The sequence below is a fragment of the Octodon degus genome, unplaced genomic scaffold (assembly GCF_000260255.1).
Source record: "Octodon degus isolate 3935 unplaced genomic scaffold, OctDeg1.0 scaffold00245, whole genome shotgun sequence".
Lineage (NCBI taxonomy): Eukaryota > Metazoa > Chordata > Mammalia > Rodentia > Octodontidae > Octodon > Octodon degus.
Window position 1 is genome coordinate 2204068 of NW_004524821.1, and position 20038 is coordinate 2224105.

General features: G+C 52.4%; 1 protein-coding gene across 5 annotated transcripts in view; it reads right to left on the reverse strand.

The window, feature by feature from the left end:
• The window catches only part of Kcnq4 (potassium voltage-gated channel subfamily Q member 4), a 51116-nt gene extending 31114 nt beyond the window's left edge, over positions 1-20002 (reverse strand). For 3 of the 5 annotated variants that reach the window (XM_023706206.1, XM_023706205.1, XM_023706204.1), the window contains exon 1: positions 1636-1722. In XM_023706206.1, the coding sequence (XP_023561974.1) occupies positions 1636-1667 (32 nt within the window). In that variant the 5' untranslated portion in view covers positions 1668-1722. Of the gene's footprint in view, positions 1-1635; positions 1723-19623 lie in introns of those variants that run through there. The other 2 variants (XM_004645957.2, XM_004645958.2) reach the window with 2 other exon arrangements.
• Between the last annotated feature and the right edge of the window lie 36 nt (positions 20003-20038).

A 20038-nucleotide genomic window follows, 5' to 3' on the forward strand; every position in this document is an offset into this window, starting at 1 on the left:
AAAAAAAAAAAAAAAAAAAAAGACCAAAGCCAGAAGGGTGCTCCACAACCACCAAGGCAGGAACAGTCCCCCAGAAAAATGGCAGAAAGAGGTAAAAGCAGACAGGGAGTGGGAGTAAAGCCAAACCTGGCTGCTGAGAATTCAGCCTTTACTCCAGGCAAGATGAAGAGCTGTGAGGTACACACCCCTTTGTGTCTGCAAAACATCCCCATGCCTCAGAGGGGAGAAGAGCCTGGAATGTCAGGGCATTTGACCCACCTGGACTTGAGAAGTTGGTGACACAATCCTAGCAAGAGCTGACAGTGATTTGCTCATGGGAAGTGGAGGTGGCAAGACATGATTAGATAATGGCTATATTGTGGCAACGAAGGATTCTCTAGAGATCCACCAATCCTCTAATTTATATATGGGGAAGCTGACTCCCAGAGAGGTACCTGGTCTTCCTGTGATCATGCTACCTTCAAGACAGAGCTGGGCCCAGCCTCCAGATTTCCTAGATCCTAAGGTGGTATCTTTAGACTTCTTCCTCTTTCTCTGGCAGGACACAGGTACCCATCCCTCACTCCAACTTAAAAAAATCCCCTCATCCTGTGGCCAGGATGGGACCTGCTCCTGCCCTCCCTGCTGTTTGTCACAGTGTGGCCTTGGGTTGCAGGGTTACCCAGCTCCCCAGCTACTTGAGTTCCACAGGAGTCAGGGTCACCTCTAAGTAGTCTTTGTTCTCTGAATCAGCAGAACCTGCACAAAGAGAATAAGGGAAGGGGGGGAAAATTCTAAAACAGGGAAGAGCTTTGTCCCAGCCACTTGGTTCTTAGGACCCCCTGAGTCCTAAGGGAGCACGGGGAAGGGCAAGGATCCCTGTGGAGCTCAGGTGCCAGGTCTGAGCCCAGCCTAGGAGTTCTATAAACTCAGCCACTGAGGATCCCACCCAGCGTGAGGTTTGTGGCTTTGAAGGAGAAGAGTTCCAGGGCCTTTGCCACAGTAAGCAAAGCAGAATGCAAACTCACAAGCCACACCTGGGGCAGCTGCTTACAGGGTTTCCTGGTAGGAACCCCAAACCTAGAACCAGCCAAACAGAATGAGTGCAGTGAACCCTGCAAGCTGAGAAAGGCTTACTGTGGGACCTTGGCCTAGGAGTTGGGCTGCTCTAAGCCCATGCCATAGTAAGGTGGGAGGGTCTTAGGCTAGGGGCAGGGGACTGCCTAGCCCTGCAGTTTACTCAGCTTCAGGAGAAGGGAATGCTTCCCCCTCCCAACCCCTACTTCCACCCCACCCACTCCAAAGGATCCAGAGTCCTCCAAAGCAGGAGGCTGCTCAGTCGCTTAGAAGGTGCTAGAACTGGGGTCAACAGAGGGGAAGCACAGGGGTGTGAGCAGAGCTAGGAACCAAGGTCACACACGTTCTTTCTCCTGACTCTGCAACTGTTTGAGCTTCAACTCACTCCTGGGTGACAAGAAGCCTGACTTTCCATGGTTCATCAGGGACGGCAAGCCCCAGCTTTCCTCCATGACTTCAGGGTTCTGGAGTTTCTGGAAGAGGGTCTTTTATATTTTATTCGCATGGCAAATCTAGATGGAACTTCCTTCTAACTCCAAAACTCTCCCACAGCTGAATAATGGCATCAAGAGGACTCACGGTAGACTAAAGCAGAACTTCCAATCATTCATTAACCACGGAAAAAGTGCACAAGATCAGGGTAAGTCTGACCCGATGAAGACCTTGTAAGGTTTGGGTTCATCTCCGGATACTGGAGGCTGACTCCAGGCGCGGATCCTTTGGGGGGGGGGGTGCTGGGGGGAGGGGCCGCTGGGTGACTCCTTCCCGCTCACCTCTCCACGAGCTTCTGCCGCGAGGCTCCCTTGTCCCGGGGCAGAGTTGCCACGCTGGGCGCCCTAGGATAGTGTCCGTGGCCCACCCCTTTGTGTGGGCCGAGCACACTGGAAGGGGCGGAGCGGGCGGGGCGGAGCAGACACCAGGCTCTGTGGGGGAAGGAGGGAAAGGGAGGGGGAAGGGGGAAGGGGGAGGGGGACGGGTGGCAGCTCGGGTTACCTCCCCGCCCGACCGGCTTCTTTTTCCGTTTCCAAATTAACAATTGAAAACACGGCGGCCTGAAAGGCGAGCAGCGGGCCAAGCGGAAAGTGTGAAGGTGCCGCTGCGTCCCCGAAGCCAGGGACCGAGAGGGAAGAAGCCACACCCCAATTGGCCGCGGGTCGCCCACCCACCAAGGTCGGGTTGGGGGCACTGTGCGCCCGGGGACGCCGAAGTTCTATGGCTCCAGATTTGGGTTTGGCCTGATCCAGCCCTGGTACTGCCCTGGCCAGGGTCGCGGGACCCAGTGCTCTGGGCGGCTCCAGCCCCCAAGAGATCAAGGAGGGAGCTTGTGGGGAAGCTAAGGCTGGGTTTCCACTCTCAGGCTGAGTGCCCAGGATGGGCAGGTGCCAGGCAGCACCTCACAGCACCGTCCTGAAGGGCTCCTGATGTCACACGTTACGTGTGACCTCAAGCAAGTCATTTCACCTGAGACTCAGTTTCCTCATCCGAAAAAAAGAGGAGGGAAGATAAGCTCACCTAAAAGAACTGCATGTGAGGAAAGCACTGAGAAGATACTGGAGGCTGGCCCACAGCGCACGCCACAAGTTGAGGATTACCGGTTGACGCTTACATCTTGTGTTGACGATGCTAATGCTGGCACCCCTCCACCTTCCACCATAGTCAAAGGAGTAGCTCACCAAGGGGAACACTGGAGCTGCCCAGTGTCTCCCACCTCTCCTCTTCTCAGGGCTTCACAAGGGCCCAGAGCCCCACTAGGCAAAGACAGAAACCAGGGCTACAAACGTTCTTGTAAGGAGCTCAAAGTCTATCTTGAGTGAGTGGAAAGGACTCCATCCTGACTCTCCAGCCCAGTCTCTCCCTACCCAGGGAGCCCCTCCTAGTCACTCAGTGTCCAGAGAAGTAGACGCTGGGAGCAAGTGAGTGGGATGGGAGGGTCCCTGGCCTCTGGCACAGGCAAAGGCAGAAGATGGACCCTGGTGATAAACACAATTGCTGGTCCTCCCTCCTGGCCACAAGCGTGCACACTTTGAATGCTGGGGGCTTATTCATGACTTTCTCCAACACCTGGAACACCTGGTGTAACGCAGGTTCTCCATGAATACGTATTGAGTGAGGGAATGAATAAACGAATGAATGATAGGATCCCCTTGCCCCAGAAAAACCTCTTATCCAACAGCAGCCTTCCCTCTGATCCCACCCCCCATAAAGGGCTTTACTTCTGGGGAAGGGGTAACCACAGGGCTGTGAAATGGTGGAGACAAGAGACAGGAGATAGGAGGTGCAACCCCAGAAAAGAGAGTTCAGATCACTTGTTTTTTATAGTTCCCCCACGTCCCACTCCTGGGAACCCAGCCCTATCCCACCCTCAGCCAGCCTCTTCACTGACCACCAGAGGTGCAGCCCTACCAGAGTCCACCTGTCTTGCAGTCTAAGTGCCTCTCCCTCACTGGCTATCCCACAGTGGCTCCTTCCTCTTTTCTTTTCTTTCTTTCTTTTTCTGTATTTATGACAGGGTCTACAGGGTTTCACTATGTAGGTCAGACTCAGTGATTCTCCTATTTTCAGCCTCCCAAGCGCTGGGATTACAAGTGCCTACCACCACACCAAGTCTCAATCACCATCTCCTCATGCCTCAGGGGCAGGGCTGGCAAGGCACGCCTGGGATCCAACCTGGCCACTGTGCTCTGCCTAAGCAGGCACTTCAATCTGCTGAGCTATCAGGCCGGCCCTAGAAGTTGAGAAGGCTTTTTTTTTTTTGGCTGGCTCAGGCTGCCTTAAGTGCGGTTCTGGTAAGGCATGGGGAGCTGGGGATCGAACCACAGTCCCCTGGGCCTGACTGGATTTGCCCCAGCAGGTACTTAAACAACTGAACTAACCCGCAAGCCCCCCATCCTTCCCCTTTCAACCCAAGTGCTAAGCAGGATGTGATGCCACATGCCTGAAATCCTGAATGCCACATGCCTGAGCACTCAGGAGGCTCACTGCCAAGTTTAGGACTGGCCTGAGCTACATAATGAGTTTAAGTCCAGCATAAACTACATAGCGAGACCCTGTTTTTAAAAGAAAAGACCTTGGGGGCTGGTGAGATGGCTCAGTGGTCTAAAGCACCTACTTAGAACAAGTTTAGCAAAACACATGGACCACGGTTCAATCCCCAGCACCACATGCCAGCCAGCCCCGCCCCCTGGTGGCTGAGCTGGCCACACACACACATACATACATACAAACACACACACACACACACACACGCACGCGCAAAAATAAATAAATAAAAATAAAAATAAAAAAAGAAAAAGAAAAGACCAAAAACCCAAGCTCTTCTACCAGCACTGCAGGCTGTATACCCCGAAAGCATTGCCCTGTGCATTTCCACAGAAGTGCTGACTTCTATGCTCCTTCCTCTTGGGATCTCATGCCCACTCCAAGAATCCCTGCACTACTTTGCAGAGAAGCATCTCTCCAGCCACTGGTTAGGGCTCTAGGTCTCTTCTGGGAACCCCGTGGGCCCCTTGTCATTCTCTTCTGTGCTGAGATTGTCCCTACTTCTGCCCCTCCGCCCACACCCCCCATTAAGACTCATCCTCTACAGCAGGCCAGCCTGTCTTCCACATCCCTGTGGCTGGGCCACATGGATGTTCAGAAAGCATTACCACAGTAAAGCACTAGTGACATGGGGCCCATACCCTGTCCTGTGAAGCCTGAGGGCTCTGCACAAGGCTGTCCCAGAGCAGCTGCAGGAGAGTCGTAGAGGGAGGCCTGATGTGTGTTCCACCCTAACACTGGAGGGGAGGGGAAACAGCACAGATGGAGACCCACATCCTATAAGTCTAAATATTTAAGTCAAGTTAACAAGCTGTTAAATAAAATATGTTCTATCCTTCCCGACAGACCTTCAGAATGATCCTGGAAGACAAAGTTTGAATTGAGAGTCTTGGAGTCCCACGCTGGAATCTGACAGGGAGGAGACAACCAGCTCCTGCTTCCTACCCTCTGATCCTCAGCCTTTGTGCACTCCCATTCTCTTCCCACAAACACCAGGCCCATCTCTCACCTGGAGGGACCTTGGGCTACCTCTTCCTGATGCCTCAGGGTGTTGTGCAGGCTTCGTCTACATTCTGGTACTGCAAATAAGCTGGGTGGCTCTAAGACCCAGGATTACCTAGAACATGTTCTAGAATGAGGAGGACCATAAGCAGGCTCCAGGTCAGTATTCAGGAAGACACAGGCAGGGCACACTTTTGGGCCCCCATCTTGGAGTCTAGTCAATCAGCCTTGCTTTGATCTGTTTTATATAAGTGCTGTGTTTCTATATCAGGTTTCATTAAAAGAACCAGAACTGCTGAAAGCAGTACGACAGCTCTAACCCTGACTCACTAGGCTACACAGGGTTCAGAGACCACAGGCCTGCACAGGTTCAAAGAGACCCACGGCACAGGCCCAAGGCCTCTGCTTTCCTCCTAAGTCCTCCACAAGCTGCCCAAGGCCTCGGAGCTGTTTTCTGACCCAGAGACCAGGGCCTCCAGTAGGATAGTCATGATCCAAGGTAGTGGTGCCCAGTCCCCAGCCAGGTCTGAGCAGCTTTGTTCAGAGCTGGAGCTTCTGCTCAGGTCACACAGCTCAGGGCTGGATTGAGGGGCCAGACCAGGCCAGAGAAGGAAAGTGAGTCTCGGTATAAATAACCGTGGGGGGCCGGGATGTTTGGACTGGTCTCCTAGGCGACAGCAGTGTTTACTGCCCAGGGAGGGGGGGCATGACCCACACATTTGCCTCCCTGACTTGTAGCCAAATTTCTCCAGGAAGGGGTGGCTCAGGATTAGCCCCAAACGCTCTTACCTCTGCACCCCAACCAATCCTCTGCCCCACATAGTCCCTAAAACTCTCTGACACAGTCCCATCCTCCAGCTCTAAATGCTGCACAGCACTGCACATAGATCAGTCTCAAATACCCTAGCACGTGCCTCTATAAGTTCCATTTCTGCCCAAATAGTGGGAGGGTGGGGAGCATGAGAAGGGCAGGGGACTGGGTGTGTGCCAGGGATCTGGCTGGGGCCACTGGGCATGGGGCAGGGACAAACCTCTCCCACGGCCCTGGCCAAGACAGAGGGAGGGCTGCAGCCTCGGATTAGGAGAGTGCAAATCTCTCTCCCAGTCCAGGGCTCATCCCATGCCTATCATGTGAGGGGCATTACATGCCCTGAGCCCATCATGGGAAGGGGGTCATCATGCCCATGCAACAGCCCCTGCCCGGCCAGCCAAACCCAGAATGTTGATACAGGAGGGCAAGTGGGAAGGTCTTCTTCCTCATGGGGCAGCAGCTGTGGCCAGACCTGAGCACAGGGCATGGGAGTTGGTATGAGCTGAGTTCCAGCCAGCAGGCCAGCCCAACCTACAACATACAAACAGCTTCAGCCCAGCTGTCTGACAGGTCTTGGGATACTATTGGATCTGCATGGAGAACACAAACTCAAAACTGGGGCTGTGTTCACCAAGGGTCCTAGACAGGTATCTGGAAGCCTGGGTGTCAGGCCCTTCTCAGCAGAACAACCCTGAGCCAGCGACTTATACTTTCTAAGCCTCAGTGTAAAATGGTGTAAGTTATTTCCTCTAGACCCATTACAAGAAATGGGCTTCATTGAGTATGCAATAATTAAACCCTCTGATGGGCCAGGTATGCTTCACAGTGCTTTGTGAACTTTCAAAGGGGAAGGTGATGCCTTCCCAATGCCTGGTAGCATGGCAGACCCAGAGGTTAAGGTTCAGAGAAATTAAAAAATCTTCCTAAGACTACCCAGAGGGGACTTGAGCCTAGGCCGGCCTGGGTCAGGCTCCACAGAAAAGCTGCTGTTATTTATCTTTGTTGGGGACATCTACGACTCTTGGACTGAGCCTGAGTTCTGGTCTGCGCTTCACCACTGACCCGAGTTTAGTCCGTGTCCAGTATGGAGACTCAGTTTACCCACAGAAGAAAGTGGGATCTGGGTGAAGTGTGTGATTTCCACATCCTGTTAAGGTATAAGAAAAGGGAGGAGCTAGTGCTCCATGTACCCTGCCCCCTTCTCCAGAGGCCTCTAGAGGAGGACAGGACGCACAAAGCTGTGGGGCCCTTCTGAGCTACTGTTCTGCGGACCCCAAGGCCTCAAGCCCATGTTTTCAGACCCCTTTCCAGACAGCCCAAGGGCCTGCCTCTATCCTCCCTGCCTCCAAGGCACCCCCAGCTCAGCAGGCCAGGGTTTGCATAAGCCTGTGGAGCTTTCCCTACAGGCAAAGTCCCAGGGCTCCTGGCCAGGTTGAAGCAGCCAGGCTATGGGCAGGGCTGTGGACAGCTGTGGAAGAGGCACTCAGGAGTCTGGCCTGGGAAGAAGGAAGAGGACATATGTGGTCACAAGGGATGGCACCCCAGGGTTCTCTGCCAGAGTCTTCACCCTCCAGTCTGACAGATCAATCTCAGAGAGTTTCTAAAATCTGAATCCACTTGTCACTCTGCCTTTAGTTCCTTCTCCAGGAAGTGGCTACTCCTCAGCTTGGTGCTGAGGAATAACTTGGCCTTGCTCATGTCTCGTCCTGTCCTCCTCTAGGCACCTACCCTTTGACTCCTTGTTGTCCTTTGTAAGTGTCATGTTTGGCCCTACTTCTGGGACTTAGCCCTTGCTAATGTTTCTTATCGCAAAGTAAGTCTCTTCCTCTGACAAGTCTTTCCCTGCAGGCACTGGTTGGAGCTGGGTGTGGCTGCTTGATACTGGGTTCTCTCAGCACTCTGCTGCTGAGGGACAGTGGCACTTAGCATTCACTTTCCCTGGTGATAGCCAGCTTTCATACTCAAGTTTTCCAGAGAGTAGGAGAAGTCTAATTCCCTGACCTGTCCTCAGCATGTGTCATACAGTCCACCACAGGGACTGCTAGTGAAGCTCCCCCAAAGAGAGAAAACAGGGAAGGAGGACTTTGAGCTGCTACCTCTGGCAGCCTCCCAGAGGAGCAGGCAGGTCAGAGAGTGCTAGCCTGACCACCTACATCCAGGCAAGTTACTTAACAGTTTGTGCCTCTACCTTCTTATCTGAGAAATGGGCCCAACAATAGCACCTATCTCGCAGGGTTGTTGTCTTTTTTTTTTTTTTTTTTGTGGAACTGGGGATTGAACTTAGGCCCTTGTGCTTGCCAGGCAAGCACTTACTCTACTGAGCCATCTTCCCCGCCCCTTCTCACAGGGTTGTTGAAACCAAGTGAAGGAAGGCTTGACAAGTCCTCAGAGCAGTGTCTGGCACTTGGTGAGCTCACACACACTTGCTACATTATTAGTGACAGCCAGGGCAGGGGGAGGCTGAGCCACCTCAAAGAAGGAGATGTCTGCTGGCAGCCACCCAGCAGGTGCCTGTCCCTTGCTCTCTCCACCATACCTTACCCTCCACATACATGGTGAGCACTCTGCCTCCACTGCAGCCTACAAACCTTCTCTCCCCATGACCTGGGCACAGCACAGGGTGCGTGCACACACAGGCTCTCCAGGCCTTCTGTTGTTGGGGCTGAGTGCTCAATCCACCACTCAAGGCCTGTGTGACAGGACCTGCACTCACCTGAAGCAGCCCTGTCCTCACAATGGGGACAATGATAAAACCTAGTATAGGGCTCTTGGAAGAAGAGCACTTCATAGCACTTCTATTGAAGTTCTACGTGAAAATATTCAGCATGGAATGTAGCTCAACAGCACAGTGCCTGCCTGGCAGGCACAAGTTCCTGAGTTCAATTCAAAGTACAAAAAAATATTTAGCACAATGCCTGCTGGAGAGAAGACTGTGAATCTTATTACTAGAGGATAAGTCTGTGAGAATTCCCAGGCTGGTTCCCTGTAAGTGCATTATTTTCAGAGTTCCCTGGGCTTTAGCCTGGGTGCATTTCTGTGCTGCCAGCCAGGGGTCCCGAGGACAGGAACTGTCAAGGTGGTTGACCTGCTCTTACAGGGCAGGTCTACTCCTCAATGTGTCTTCTTCAGGTCTCAAACCAGAGCAGGAAAGCAAGAGACCAGGAGCCCAGTGTCCATGAGAAGTATGAGCCCAGGATGGAAAGACAGAAACACGAAAACCATCACACCCGTCTGTTCTCTAGAACACTTTGTAATTTACCAAGCATTTGATTCAAGAGCCAACCCTGTGAGGTGGGCAGGTGGAGCTGTTGTCATTCTGTGTGGATGGAAACTGGTGCCACACAAGATCTAGTTATCTGCCAGGTGTCACCACGTCTCTGACAGAGGGAGGGGCCAAACTCAGCCTGCTGGCTCCTGGTCCAGTGCCCCTGGTTCTGGCTGGCCCTGCCCTCAAGCCCAATTTTGGGAGGAGCTCTGGGCTGCTCCTCCAGGACCGAGTTTGAGGCTCCTAATTCCTCCACCCACCCTAGGTTCCTCCTATCTGACCCCAGAGATAGGAAGAGCTAGGATGGCGCCCTGACTCGCGGATTTCATGCACTGGTAAAATGTCTCAAAACACTTTGATGACCACATAAGGTTGTCAACTTTTTATTCTGCCAAGTAGGGACATTTTTTAAAAATTCCAAGTCTATCATTTCATAAAAGAAAGGACATAATCCCAGATGAAAGACCATCCTTTAAATGGAATAAATTTATCTTTATAAAAAAGCCACCATGTCGTCCTTATTTTCTTCACTTTTGCCCTAGACCACTGAAAACTATCTTCGTCTGTGGATGCATGGAGCCGCCATCTGGAGCTTGGGCCTGGGAGCCATATGCAAAGGCTTGAATCCTGGCTCTGATGCGAATGAGCTGTGTGTGACTTGGTGTCCCTTATTTTCCTTCTCTGAGCTTCCATTTCCTCTCTGAAGTATGGGAACAAGCACAGTGTCTCCACAAAACGGACTGGAAGAACTAAAGGGCTTCATGTCTGCAGAGCACTCACTTGAACAGAGACCAGGCAAGCCCTGGTTCCTATCTAATGAGCTTGCCCTGGCCTGCCCACTTTGGCTTCCCTTTGCCACCAGAATAAGATCAGCCTGCATAGCCAGACAATCAAGGTCCTACCCTCAGGGATCTAGGCATCCCACTCTGCAGCAATGCTGATACCTCCACTTGGAGCACATGAGCTCAGGATAAAAATCATGAGACACATAAGTTAGGTAGAAATATCCTAGGTAGGTAGACAGAGCTAGGTCCTCGAAGGAGTCAGTGCAGAAGATGAGAACACATAACAACAACTGTGGGTGGAGGTGCGTTCGTTGAAGGCCAGGCATCAAGATAAAGACAGAATGGCAAGACCTACATGTCTCCCCAAGGAATAAATGACAATGATAGTCTAGGCAGGATTCAGTCACCCAGGTGGATGACCAAGACCTCTTGACCTATCTCTTCCAAAAAAAAAAAAAAAAAAAAAAAAAAGTCCTTATTCTTTTCTTTTTTAAAATTATTATTTATTTTTGTGGCCGGCTCAACCTGCCCTGAGGACAGGGCTGGCACAGCATGTAGTGTCAGGGATCAAACCATAATCCCTGTGTTGCCTAAGCTTGCCTAAGCAGGCACTTTAGTGCACTGAGCTATCTCGCCGGCCCAATGTCCTTATTCTTTCCATGTGCACTTGCTATGACTTTCTTCTCCACTGGATCAATGTTACCTAAGTGACTGTACTTGCAATCTTATTGGTTAATCATAATTTTGTCCCATCTCATTATTTTGCTCTATAAAACTTTCTTTGAAAAGTGGGCTCATAGCAACCCCCCCAGGGAGCCCTCCTGTCTCTCTCAGGAGTTATTTCTCACTATCAGAATTTCCTACACTTTTTTTTTTTTTTTACAGTACTGGGGATCAAAAATTTCCTACTCTTAAAAAAAAAAAAATCCTACTCTTCACATCTATTGTTCCTCAGAATTCATTCTTTGATTTTGGGGAGCACAAACTTGGCATATCAGACATCTAGCAGGTTGCGAGTTGCATTTATTTCTCCTGTATCACTTGAAGGTCCTATATCAAGAGGACAAAGGGGCCCTTTTCTGTTTATTTGCAGTTAGCAAAATCCCCCTCCTCCTTACTACTCCAGTGATGCCACCTTCATTCCCACACTCATCAATATTTGTTCATTTCCTACCATGGCCACGAGGGTGCTCTAATCCTACCCAATGTGCTGAAGCAAGAATACATGGAGTGGAGTGAACTGAGCTCTGGTGACTCCTAATTAAGCCTCAGGTGGCTTGGGCAAGGTATCTCCAAGAAGAGGGGTGCTCAAATGGGGATTTGACAGGAGTTCACCATAGATGAGTGTATGGCAGAGGGGACGGAGTTGCAGACAGAAGAAAAAGCACTCAGATCACTAACCACAACAGTTGGGCACACAAAGGGTCATTTCATAGGGGAGAAGGAAGGGATACATCCAGGAGGGGTTTGTGGACTTGGGTTCCAGTATGGGAGAGCTGCTGTCAGGTAGACTGAGGAAGGAGTGTGAGTGTGTAGGGAGATACTGAGTTTGAGATGTCCAAGAGATGAGGCTGGGAGTTGTCTGCAGACAACTACACCAGAAGCTCAGGAATGAAACTGGAGAGGGGGAAGCTGTCCTCATGGAGGTAACCCCTGAGGTAGCAGAAGTATATGAGACCATCTTGAAACTGTACAGAGAAGAAGACCCAAGACAAAGCCCCAGTATTCCAGGGCTGAAAGAAGAGACAAGAGGCTTATAGAGCCTGCAAGGCAGATTAAGAAAGTCAAAAGAAAGATGTGCCCAAGGAGAGCCCCCCGTGGGTGTGGCTGAGGAGTACGGCATGCTAGAGAGGTTCTGGGTTTGATCTCCAGGGCTAAAAAAGTGCACGGGAAGGGCCCCATGCCAGGGCCACTGGGCAAGCAGCCTGGTGTATGGTTAAGTGCATGGCTCCCGGGGAGCTTCATTGTTCAGGTTCAAATCCAGCACCTACCATTTAACCATCTGTTGACCTTGGGCAAATCATCTAATGTCTTTATATCTTAATACTCTTATGCATAAAAATAAAAAGGGCTAGGGGTTTCTTTTCTTTGAAGATAAAAAGCATGGGAGGAAAAGCTGATTCCTCCACTCAACCTGCTCGCATTCCCCACCCTCCCTCTGCTGGACCATGGCTCACACAGTCCTCTTTATCCCCTCTCTCTCTTACCACCACCAATGCCAGACGCTGGAAAGTGGGAAGCGTGCGTGAATTCAGGGGTGGCTCCTTCCCTCAGAGGACAGAGCAGCTGAGCAGCAGCACTCAGCTTTCATTCTGTCCTGGGGCAGGCAGGTCCTTTTTCCTGGCCTGTTTCTCCATGTGTGAAATAAAGCTGGAAGACTCTACTTTGATGTTGGGGAGCAGGGACATAGGGAGAGCAGATAGGGGTAGAAAGAGTTATCCCTCACCTGCTGTTGTTGTCCCCAGGGAGGAAAGCCTTAAGGCACCTAGATCCCCCTTGTTCCTAGGGGATGGTACTCCACTCCAACTGCAGAGGGTGGCAGTTGGGCTAGATGGGCAGGATCAAAGGCACCCAGGATTGTGCTGACAAAACTCGTTCTTCTCTCCCTACTCCTCCCCTCCCAGGGGACAGCCAAGCCCAGCAAAAAATAAAACCAAAAACAGTGACCTAGACAGGCCTGAGACTCATATGGAGGAGCAGCAAGGGAGGAAGATGGCAGAGATGCAGGCATAACCTTCCTCTCCCCATCCCAAAGCCAGAAGACCTTTTATCTCCATTCTTCCTGTCTCAATAGGACCATACTCTGTTTATCTCTAGTGAGCTCTCCCCTCCCACAAGTCTGGCCTAGGTATTTGAGGAGACCTGGGAGAGTGTGCCCCAAGATTTCCTCCAGCTCATAGGCTAGGAACCCTGTTCCACCTACTGCTCCCTAAATCTCCAGGAGGGAAGGCAGAGCAAAGAATCGCTGAGCTCCTCCTTTCCTCCCTCCCTCAGGGCTGCCCACAGATTCCCAGCCTAATTAGTGTGCTGCCTGGGGCTGCCCCTCCTGTTTCTCACCTCCCTTAGCTGCCAACCTCTAGGGCACACAGATCCTGCCTTGGGGACAGAGTTGCCCAGAAAGCATGGAGTCCTGGGGGAGGTTAGAGGGTCCCAGTGGTCAGAGTATCCTCTGTCTTGTTCTCCAGGTTCCCTCTTGTGGGCAAGCAGACCCCTTCTTGTGGGCAAGCAATCCCTAGGTTCCCATCCAAGTGCCATCCTGCTCTCTAATAGCCCCAGAGAAAGTGCTAGAAGAGGAGCCAGAGGCTCCAATCCCAGGTCCTGAGACAGTACCTCCCCTTGCCCACCCGGTCACTTTGCAGGTAGCCAAATGCACCTGTTAGGCCTATATTACAAAAAACATTGTAACACTGGACCTTGGAGATCAGGGACACCTCTGGATTTCCTGTCTTCATCCCTATTCCAAGGTGAGGGGCTCCAGAGAGAGTGGGAGATTGCTGTCTTCTCCCAGGAGTCCCAGGCCACCTCTTTGAACACCATGCCTCTCCTTTCAAGCCCTAGGAACATCAAACCTTGGTGAAACAATGACACTCTGGCACACCCTCTCCCCAGAACACAGGGACACACTCATACCTATACACAGACAGCTCGGCTCGGCTCAAGAGCCCTCGGGAGAGGAGGCAGCAGAGGCCATCAGTCCTGCAGGCTCAGGTCCTCCTCACAGGCTATGGCTTCCTACCCTGGAACAGCACTGATCTCATCTACATTTGTCAAATGAAGGGAGAAACAAATCAATGTGTACCCTAGGAATCCAGGTGAGCAGGGATCTTGGACAGATGGGTGGAGTCCTTACACCCAGCCTCACTTTCCTCAACAATGGCTGTGCCAGTTAAAGGGGAGAATGCAAATAGAAGGCTCAGAGGAAGGTGTGGAGACACACACCTGTAACCCCAGCTATTCCAGCTGTGCCAGAGGCTGAGACCAGGGGAATCCCTTGAGCCCAGAAACTGGAGACCAGGCTGGGCAAAAGACCTGACTCTGTCTCAAAAGAAAAAAGACTAAGTTGGCCCCAAAGACACTTCCTCATGCCCCAGTGAGAGGCACTCGGGTCTGTGACATAGGCAAACACAGTTCCTGCTGTCTCCAGGGCACATGCAGACTTGCTGTGCTGAGCCAAGGACTGTAACGATAACAGTGGCTAAAGTTTGTGGACAGCAGTGTGTTCCCTGCTTTCTCTCATTCAGTCCTGACAATTGTAGAGGCTGGTATTTTATTTTCATTATTTTCAGATATAGAAAAACTAAAGCTTGCAGAGGTTAAGTGCCTTGTACAACAAATGTCTGCTATGGGTCAAAGCAGAAATGAATCCAAATCTGTCAGACTCAAGCCCATGCTTTTTTTTTCCCCCCTAGAACCAGGGATTGAACTCTGGCCCTTGTGCTTGCCAGGCAAGTACTTATTCTACTGAGCTATCTCCCCGGCCTCAAAGCCCATGCTTTTGAGACAGGCTTTTTTTTTTTTTTTTTTTTTTTTTTTAATGGTACCAGGGATCGAACTCAGGACCTTAATCACCTATTCCACTGAGCTATCTCCCTGGCCCCCTCAAGCCTATGCTTTTAATTTCCTGTGGGACAAACTCTGGGTAAATATAAAGCCCCTCACTCCCTCCCACACTAGGGGCTATTCCAAGGTCTGATGCTCAGAATTCCCTGCTAGGCTCCCAAGGTCAGAAGGAAGATGGGGAAGAGAGGGATTAGGGTGGCTAGAAAACCTCAGGCTATGGCCCACACTGGGAAGTTCTCTGCATGGGCTCTTGGAGGCAGGTCCAGCTGTAGAGCCTCCTCTCACTGGTCCCTGGCAGCTTCAGCAACTCTGATGGCTCAGAGAACCTTAAATTAATCACCCACTCAAAATGCTGCCATCAGCCCAAGAATAATCACCTCTTGAAGCACTTCTGGCTCCAGCATTCCAAGGATATAGGCATCCACACCAACAGGGCTGAAGTCCTGTTGAAGTCCAGCAGAGCTTCCTCAATGGGAAGAAGGAATGTACTACTGAGTTGAGATGGGGTAGGCAATGAGACCTGACCTGACTACAAAGGAGAACTCAGGAAGCACGGAGCAAAGGGAGAGGAGGAAGGCAAATTAGGAATAAGATGGTGGCTCTACTCTCCCTCTCCTGACAAAGCCAAACGAAACAACTAGTGGTAAAAAACAGCAGCGAAAGATTGGGGTTATCTCTGAGACCTAGGCATGGTGCAAAGTTCTTAAGGACATCAGCTTTTCTTACTGACAAGGATGAAGAATGCTGTCATCTGAATCCCTACCTGGGAGGCAGAGGCCTAGGTTCCTGGCACGTCTCACTAGGTGTGACTCTAGAGGAGTATGTGCCCTTTTCTGTGCCCTGGTATGCCCAACAGTACGCCTCAGGGCTGGACAGAAGGATTCTGGGGGCCAGCAGAGTTCTGGGAAACCAGCGACTCCACGGCTACATGGTTCTGCGGCTGTCCTCCAAGGCAAATGAATGCACAGATAGCCACAGCTCCATAAGGGTAGCCCCAGAGGGGAGAGATAAAGGCAAAAACTCCAGGCATGGAGCCTGCTCTCAGGTGGCCTCAGGGTCCTGGATGAGCACATGTGTACATCTATGCAGTGAGTGACAGCTGCACTTCTCCAGATACCTAAGGGTACTGTGCACTAGATTCCTTTTCCTTGGATGTATGCTGCATAAGCATTTGTGACATCCGTGAGCAGGAGTGACATGGCTGCAGGAGTGTACAGGATACATCCAGCTGGCCTGTGTCAGGGACACGTACATCCAACAAAGGTATGACTGCGCTGGGTACACTGGGGCAGATGCCATTCAGGTCCGCAAACCCTATCACTGCCGCCTTCCCAGAAGTCAGTGTGTTGGGTGCTAGGGACCAATAGGTGGCATGGGAGTACTGATCTCAAGAGCCTAGGATTAGGGTGCTGCCTTAGGAGCAGACAACAGATCCACTTCCTATCAAGCACTGAATGGGGTTCTTCCACTTTAACTGAGTGACTCTCCTGAATCTCAGTTTCCTCATCTGTCAAACAGAGGATGATGGTAGCTGCCTCCCAAAGCTGCTGGAGGACACATGAAAGTAGTCTAAGACTGCTTAACATGGTGTCTGCATGCAGACAGTGCTGCTTGCAGCCAGGAATTTTGGTTCAAATTCCAAGGGCCACATCAGGCTGCTAGAGGGAGCAGAGGGAGCCATTCTGAATTGGAAGTCAGGAATTCTGGGGTCTTGTCCTCCACATCTGCCACCAACTGACCATGTGACTTTGGTCTCTAGAGCCTTACTTTTCTCAAAAGCAAAATGGGGCTGTGAAAATGTGAGGACCAGCATGGTGTAACATCTGAGGGTCCAGAGTATCCTTTGCAGAGATTATTTCCAGTCCAGATGATGTTCTTTCTCAGATGGCCAGGACAGGAGGTTGAAGACCTCCAGGGTTAGGAGTCTGAGGGTTCCAGGAGCTACCACCACCTCCTCCCCTCTCTATTCCCACTGCTTCTGACCCCAGGGACAAGGCTGAGGGAGGATGTTTACAAAGCAGTAAACCTTCACATAGAGAGAGTCTGCTGGGCAGCTTGGGGCTGGGAGCAGCAGGCAAGCGTCTCACAGTAGCTTGAGAACCATGGTGGGCTATAGCCCTTGCTCTGTATCAGCTCTTCCCACCTCTTGGACTCCAAGGGAGAAGCTAGTGGGACCTTCAAGAAGGTGCCACAGGGGTGAGCATTCCCAGCAGGGCCCAGGAAACAGAATGTGCAGCAATAGTCTTTTGCAAAATGCTGAGAGCTGGAAAGGGTTGAGAGCCCGTCAGGGGCTGGGCACAAGGTGACAAGGCCAAGGGCCTAAGTAGAGAGGAAGAGCTCAAGAGGACCCCTCATTCTGGATCTCAACAAGAAGACACAAGTTGCCATTCTCATTTCTCCAGCTACTGTGAGATGCTTGCCTGCTGCTGTTGGTAGGAGAGGCCAACTCAGGCTGTTCTATCAATGGGCAGTCCCTGATCCCTAGGTGTCAGAAAAGGTGCAGGTGTGCAGCTTGAAGGGTCCGGCTAGGAGCTGTGAGGGAGATGTCCCAAGTCCCTCCTTTTTAAGCCTTCTCTTCCAGGATTTACTGCACAGGCCCTTTTAGCATGGACCTGGACCTTTTGGAAGAGGGTCCTCACTAACTGTATGCACATGGGGTGTCTCTGAGGGAGACCGGGGAAGGAAGGAGGGGAGGATTAGACATCCAATGGCAGGAAGCACTTCCTAGCAAGAACACACAAGACCCTGCAGTGAGTGGCTGAGAAAACCCACATCTGGGTCCCTTCAGGAACATGAGCGACTTCTTGTGGCCTCCCTCCCCAGCCCCAATAGTAACAACCATCCCACAAGCTCTTTCCCATTCATTACCTCAATAAGAGGGAGACCACAAGTTTTGGGTTTTTATCAGTTCTGATGATCTACAGATCTAAAGTCTGGAGAGGTCCAGCGATGAACACAAAGTCACAGAGCACCTAAGAAGTGGGGCTTCTGGTGCCTCAGTCCACTTTGACCTCTAAGATAGATGACCAGTTCTTGAGACCCCAAACATTGGCACATTTTCATATTGCATTTCATATCCCCCAGAGCTTCAAGAAACAGCCCTTCAAGAAACAACTGGATGGGACAAGCATGACCCTGGGCAGGGCATTCCTGACATCCAGTAAGGGTAGGATGTGGGGCAAAGGTGTCAGTGGATTTAGCTCCAGGAGAAGAAGCACATGCCATTCCAGAGGTGTGTAACAGTACTGGCTAGGGGCACCAGCAGTGGACCATCACCTCCCATGCCCTGTGGGAGCTAAAAGACCAGATCTCAGCTAAGGAACCCCACTCAGGGGCAGACTGGCCTCCCCAGGCTCTGAAAAATCCCCTCCAAGAAGGGTACAGCTCTACTCTAGGTGTCTCAGCTCCTAGGACACCCAAAGGGGCTGCCACACAGCAGTAGGGATCAAACCCAGGCCTGGCCCATGCTGAGCAAGCCCTCTAACACTGAGCTACACCTTCAGCCCTCAGGCTGCTACTCTCAGTGAGCATCCTCTGCTCCTCACCTCCAACCCTACCAGCACTGAACCTCACCCAACCATCTTCTGTATCAACAAATGTTCATCCCAGCACTCCCAGGGGAAGCTTGACCTCCTATCTGGAGCAATCCCAGCTTGCCAGTGATCTCTGCTCAAAGTCAAGGCTGCAGCCCCCCCAGCATTTAATGGATGAAGGAGTCTTCTTTCTCTACCTCCCCCTGAGCCCCCTTCATTCCCTTCCTCTCTGAAATTCAGGGCCCAGTTCAGAAATGACAGAGGTGGGCAAGCCCAAAGCAGGACACACAAGAAGACAAAGAAGACAGGTGAGAAAAGCCAGGTAGAAGAAGAAAGGCTAATAGGTGGGCAGATGGACAGGCAGGTGGATAGACTGATTTATGGGTAACTGGACAGCCGGACAGAAGGATGGAACCAGACCAGCAGAAAGATTGCTGGATGCTTAGGTGGAGAGATGAATAGACAGGCCAGTATACACACAGGTGGAACTCAGCCTGGCAGGAGCACTGTTGGACAGTCAGGTATAAGTCAAAGGGGCCAACTAGGGACCCCAAGACTCTGGGAGCGGTGAGAATAGGTTAACAGCACATTTTCCAGGGACTTGTGGTTTCTCTCAGGCACTTCTGAGTGTCCCAGAGCCAGGCCCTTTAACTGATATCTGTGGGGCCTCTCATGTTCCCAGCTGGGCCAGGCCATCTCCTAAGACAGAGCTCTGAGCTGCCAAAATTCACTCTACATCCAAGAGAGGTCAGTGCTTTTGAAAGTTGTAGTGGACCAGTGAAGGGGAGGAGGCACTCAAAGCGTCAGTGTTTCCAAACATATCCCCCCCCCACCTCCTCTTTCTTTTTCCCCTGGTGCCCAGAGCCAGGCCTGGTCCAGCCAGCCAGCAGGGCAGGCACACTAGGCCCAGGCAGCAGGGCAGAGCAGGGCAACAGAACACTGTGCTGCTGTGAAGTCAAGGGTGGAGGGCAAGACTACTGAAGTCACAGATAATCCAGACTCCACCCAGGCCTGTTGGTGCCATAGGGACCCCCAAACACCTCCAACCAGGGGCTGGGAAGGGAGCTCTCTGGAGAGGTGTATTCCCAAGGGGAGCCCAGAAAGGAGCCCATCATAGCTCTAGAGCTGGGGAGGAGGTGAGAGAAGATATGGGGGGCCTGTGATCCTCTGTGTGGGCCACATAGGCAGACAGACAAGAGATGAGGAAAAGGGAGCCCCATTATAGTGGCTCCAGACTTTGCCAAGCTAAGGGGGACAATACACTGGATGTGAGGAGAGTGCCTGGGGCAGAGAGGCAGAGGCCAGCGACTCAGATGGAAACAAGGAACAGAGGTGGAAGAGGTCAGAAGTGAGGGCAAGCAGGGGTCAGGTCTGGGGGATTAGGGATTGGGGTCAGCCTGGGGAAGCCAACAAGGGTTCCCTGGCAGGAGCGGCAGAGGGCTGAGAGTCGCCTCCAGAACAAGGAGTGGGAGATTGGAGGCGGGGCCAGGGCGGGGCGGTGGTCCCCTGGGAGCCCGGTGGGCGCGGGGTCAGTGTAAGGGCAAGCAGAGGGGCGCAGGGTCATAGACTCACATGAAGACGTGGTAGACGAAGGCCCAGCCGCGGGGCCGCTCCAGCACGTTGTAGACCCAATTTTGCAAGCGACGGTAGCGCTTGTGCGCGGCGGAGGAGCGCTGGCCGCAGGCGGAGCCCGAGCCCGAGCCCGGCCCAGGGAGGGGCGCGCCCGGCGGCAGGGGGCTGCCCAGGAGGCCCAGCCGCCGCTGGGAGCCGCCCCCGCCCGCCTCGCCCTGCTCGCTCTGCACAGCGGTGAGAGCCACCAGCTCGGGTCGGGGGGCGTCTCCGGGTGGGGGGCCCAGGCCGAGGCGGCGCGGGGGGGCATCGGCCATGGGCGGCGTCAGGCTGGGGGCCTGGGGCTCTGTGCGGTCCGGAGCGGGGGCGCGCTCAGTGGCGCATGGCTCGGACCCGGGGCCAGCGGGGCGGGCTGGGG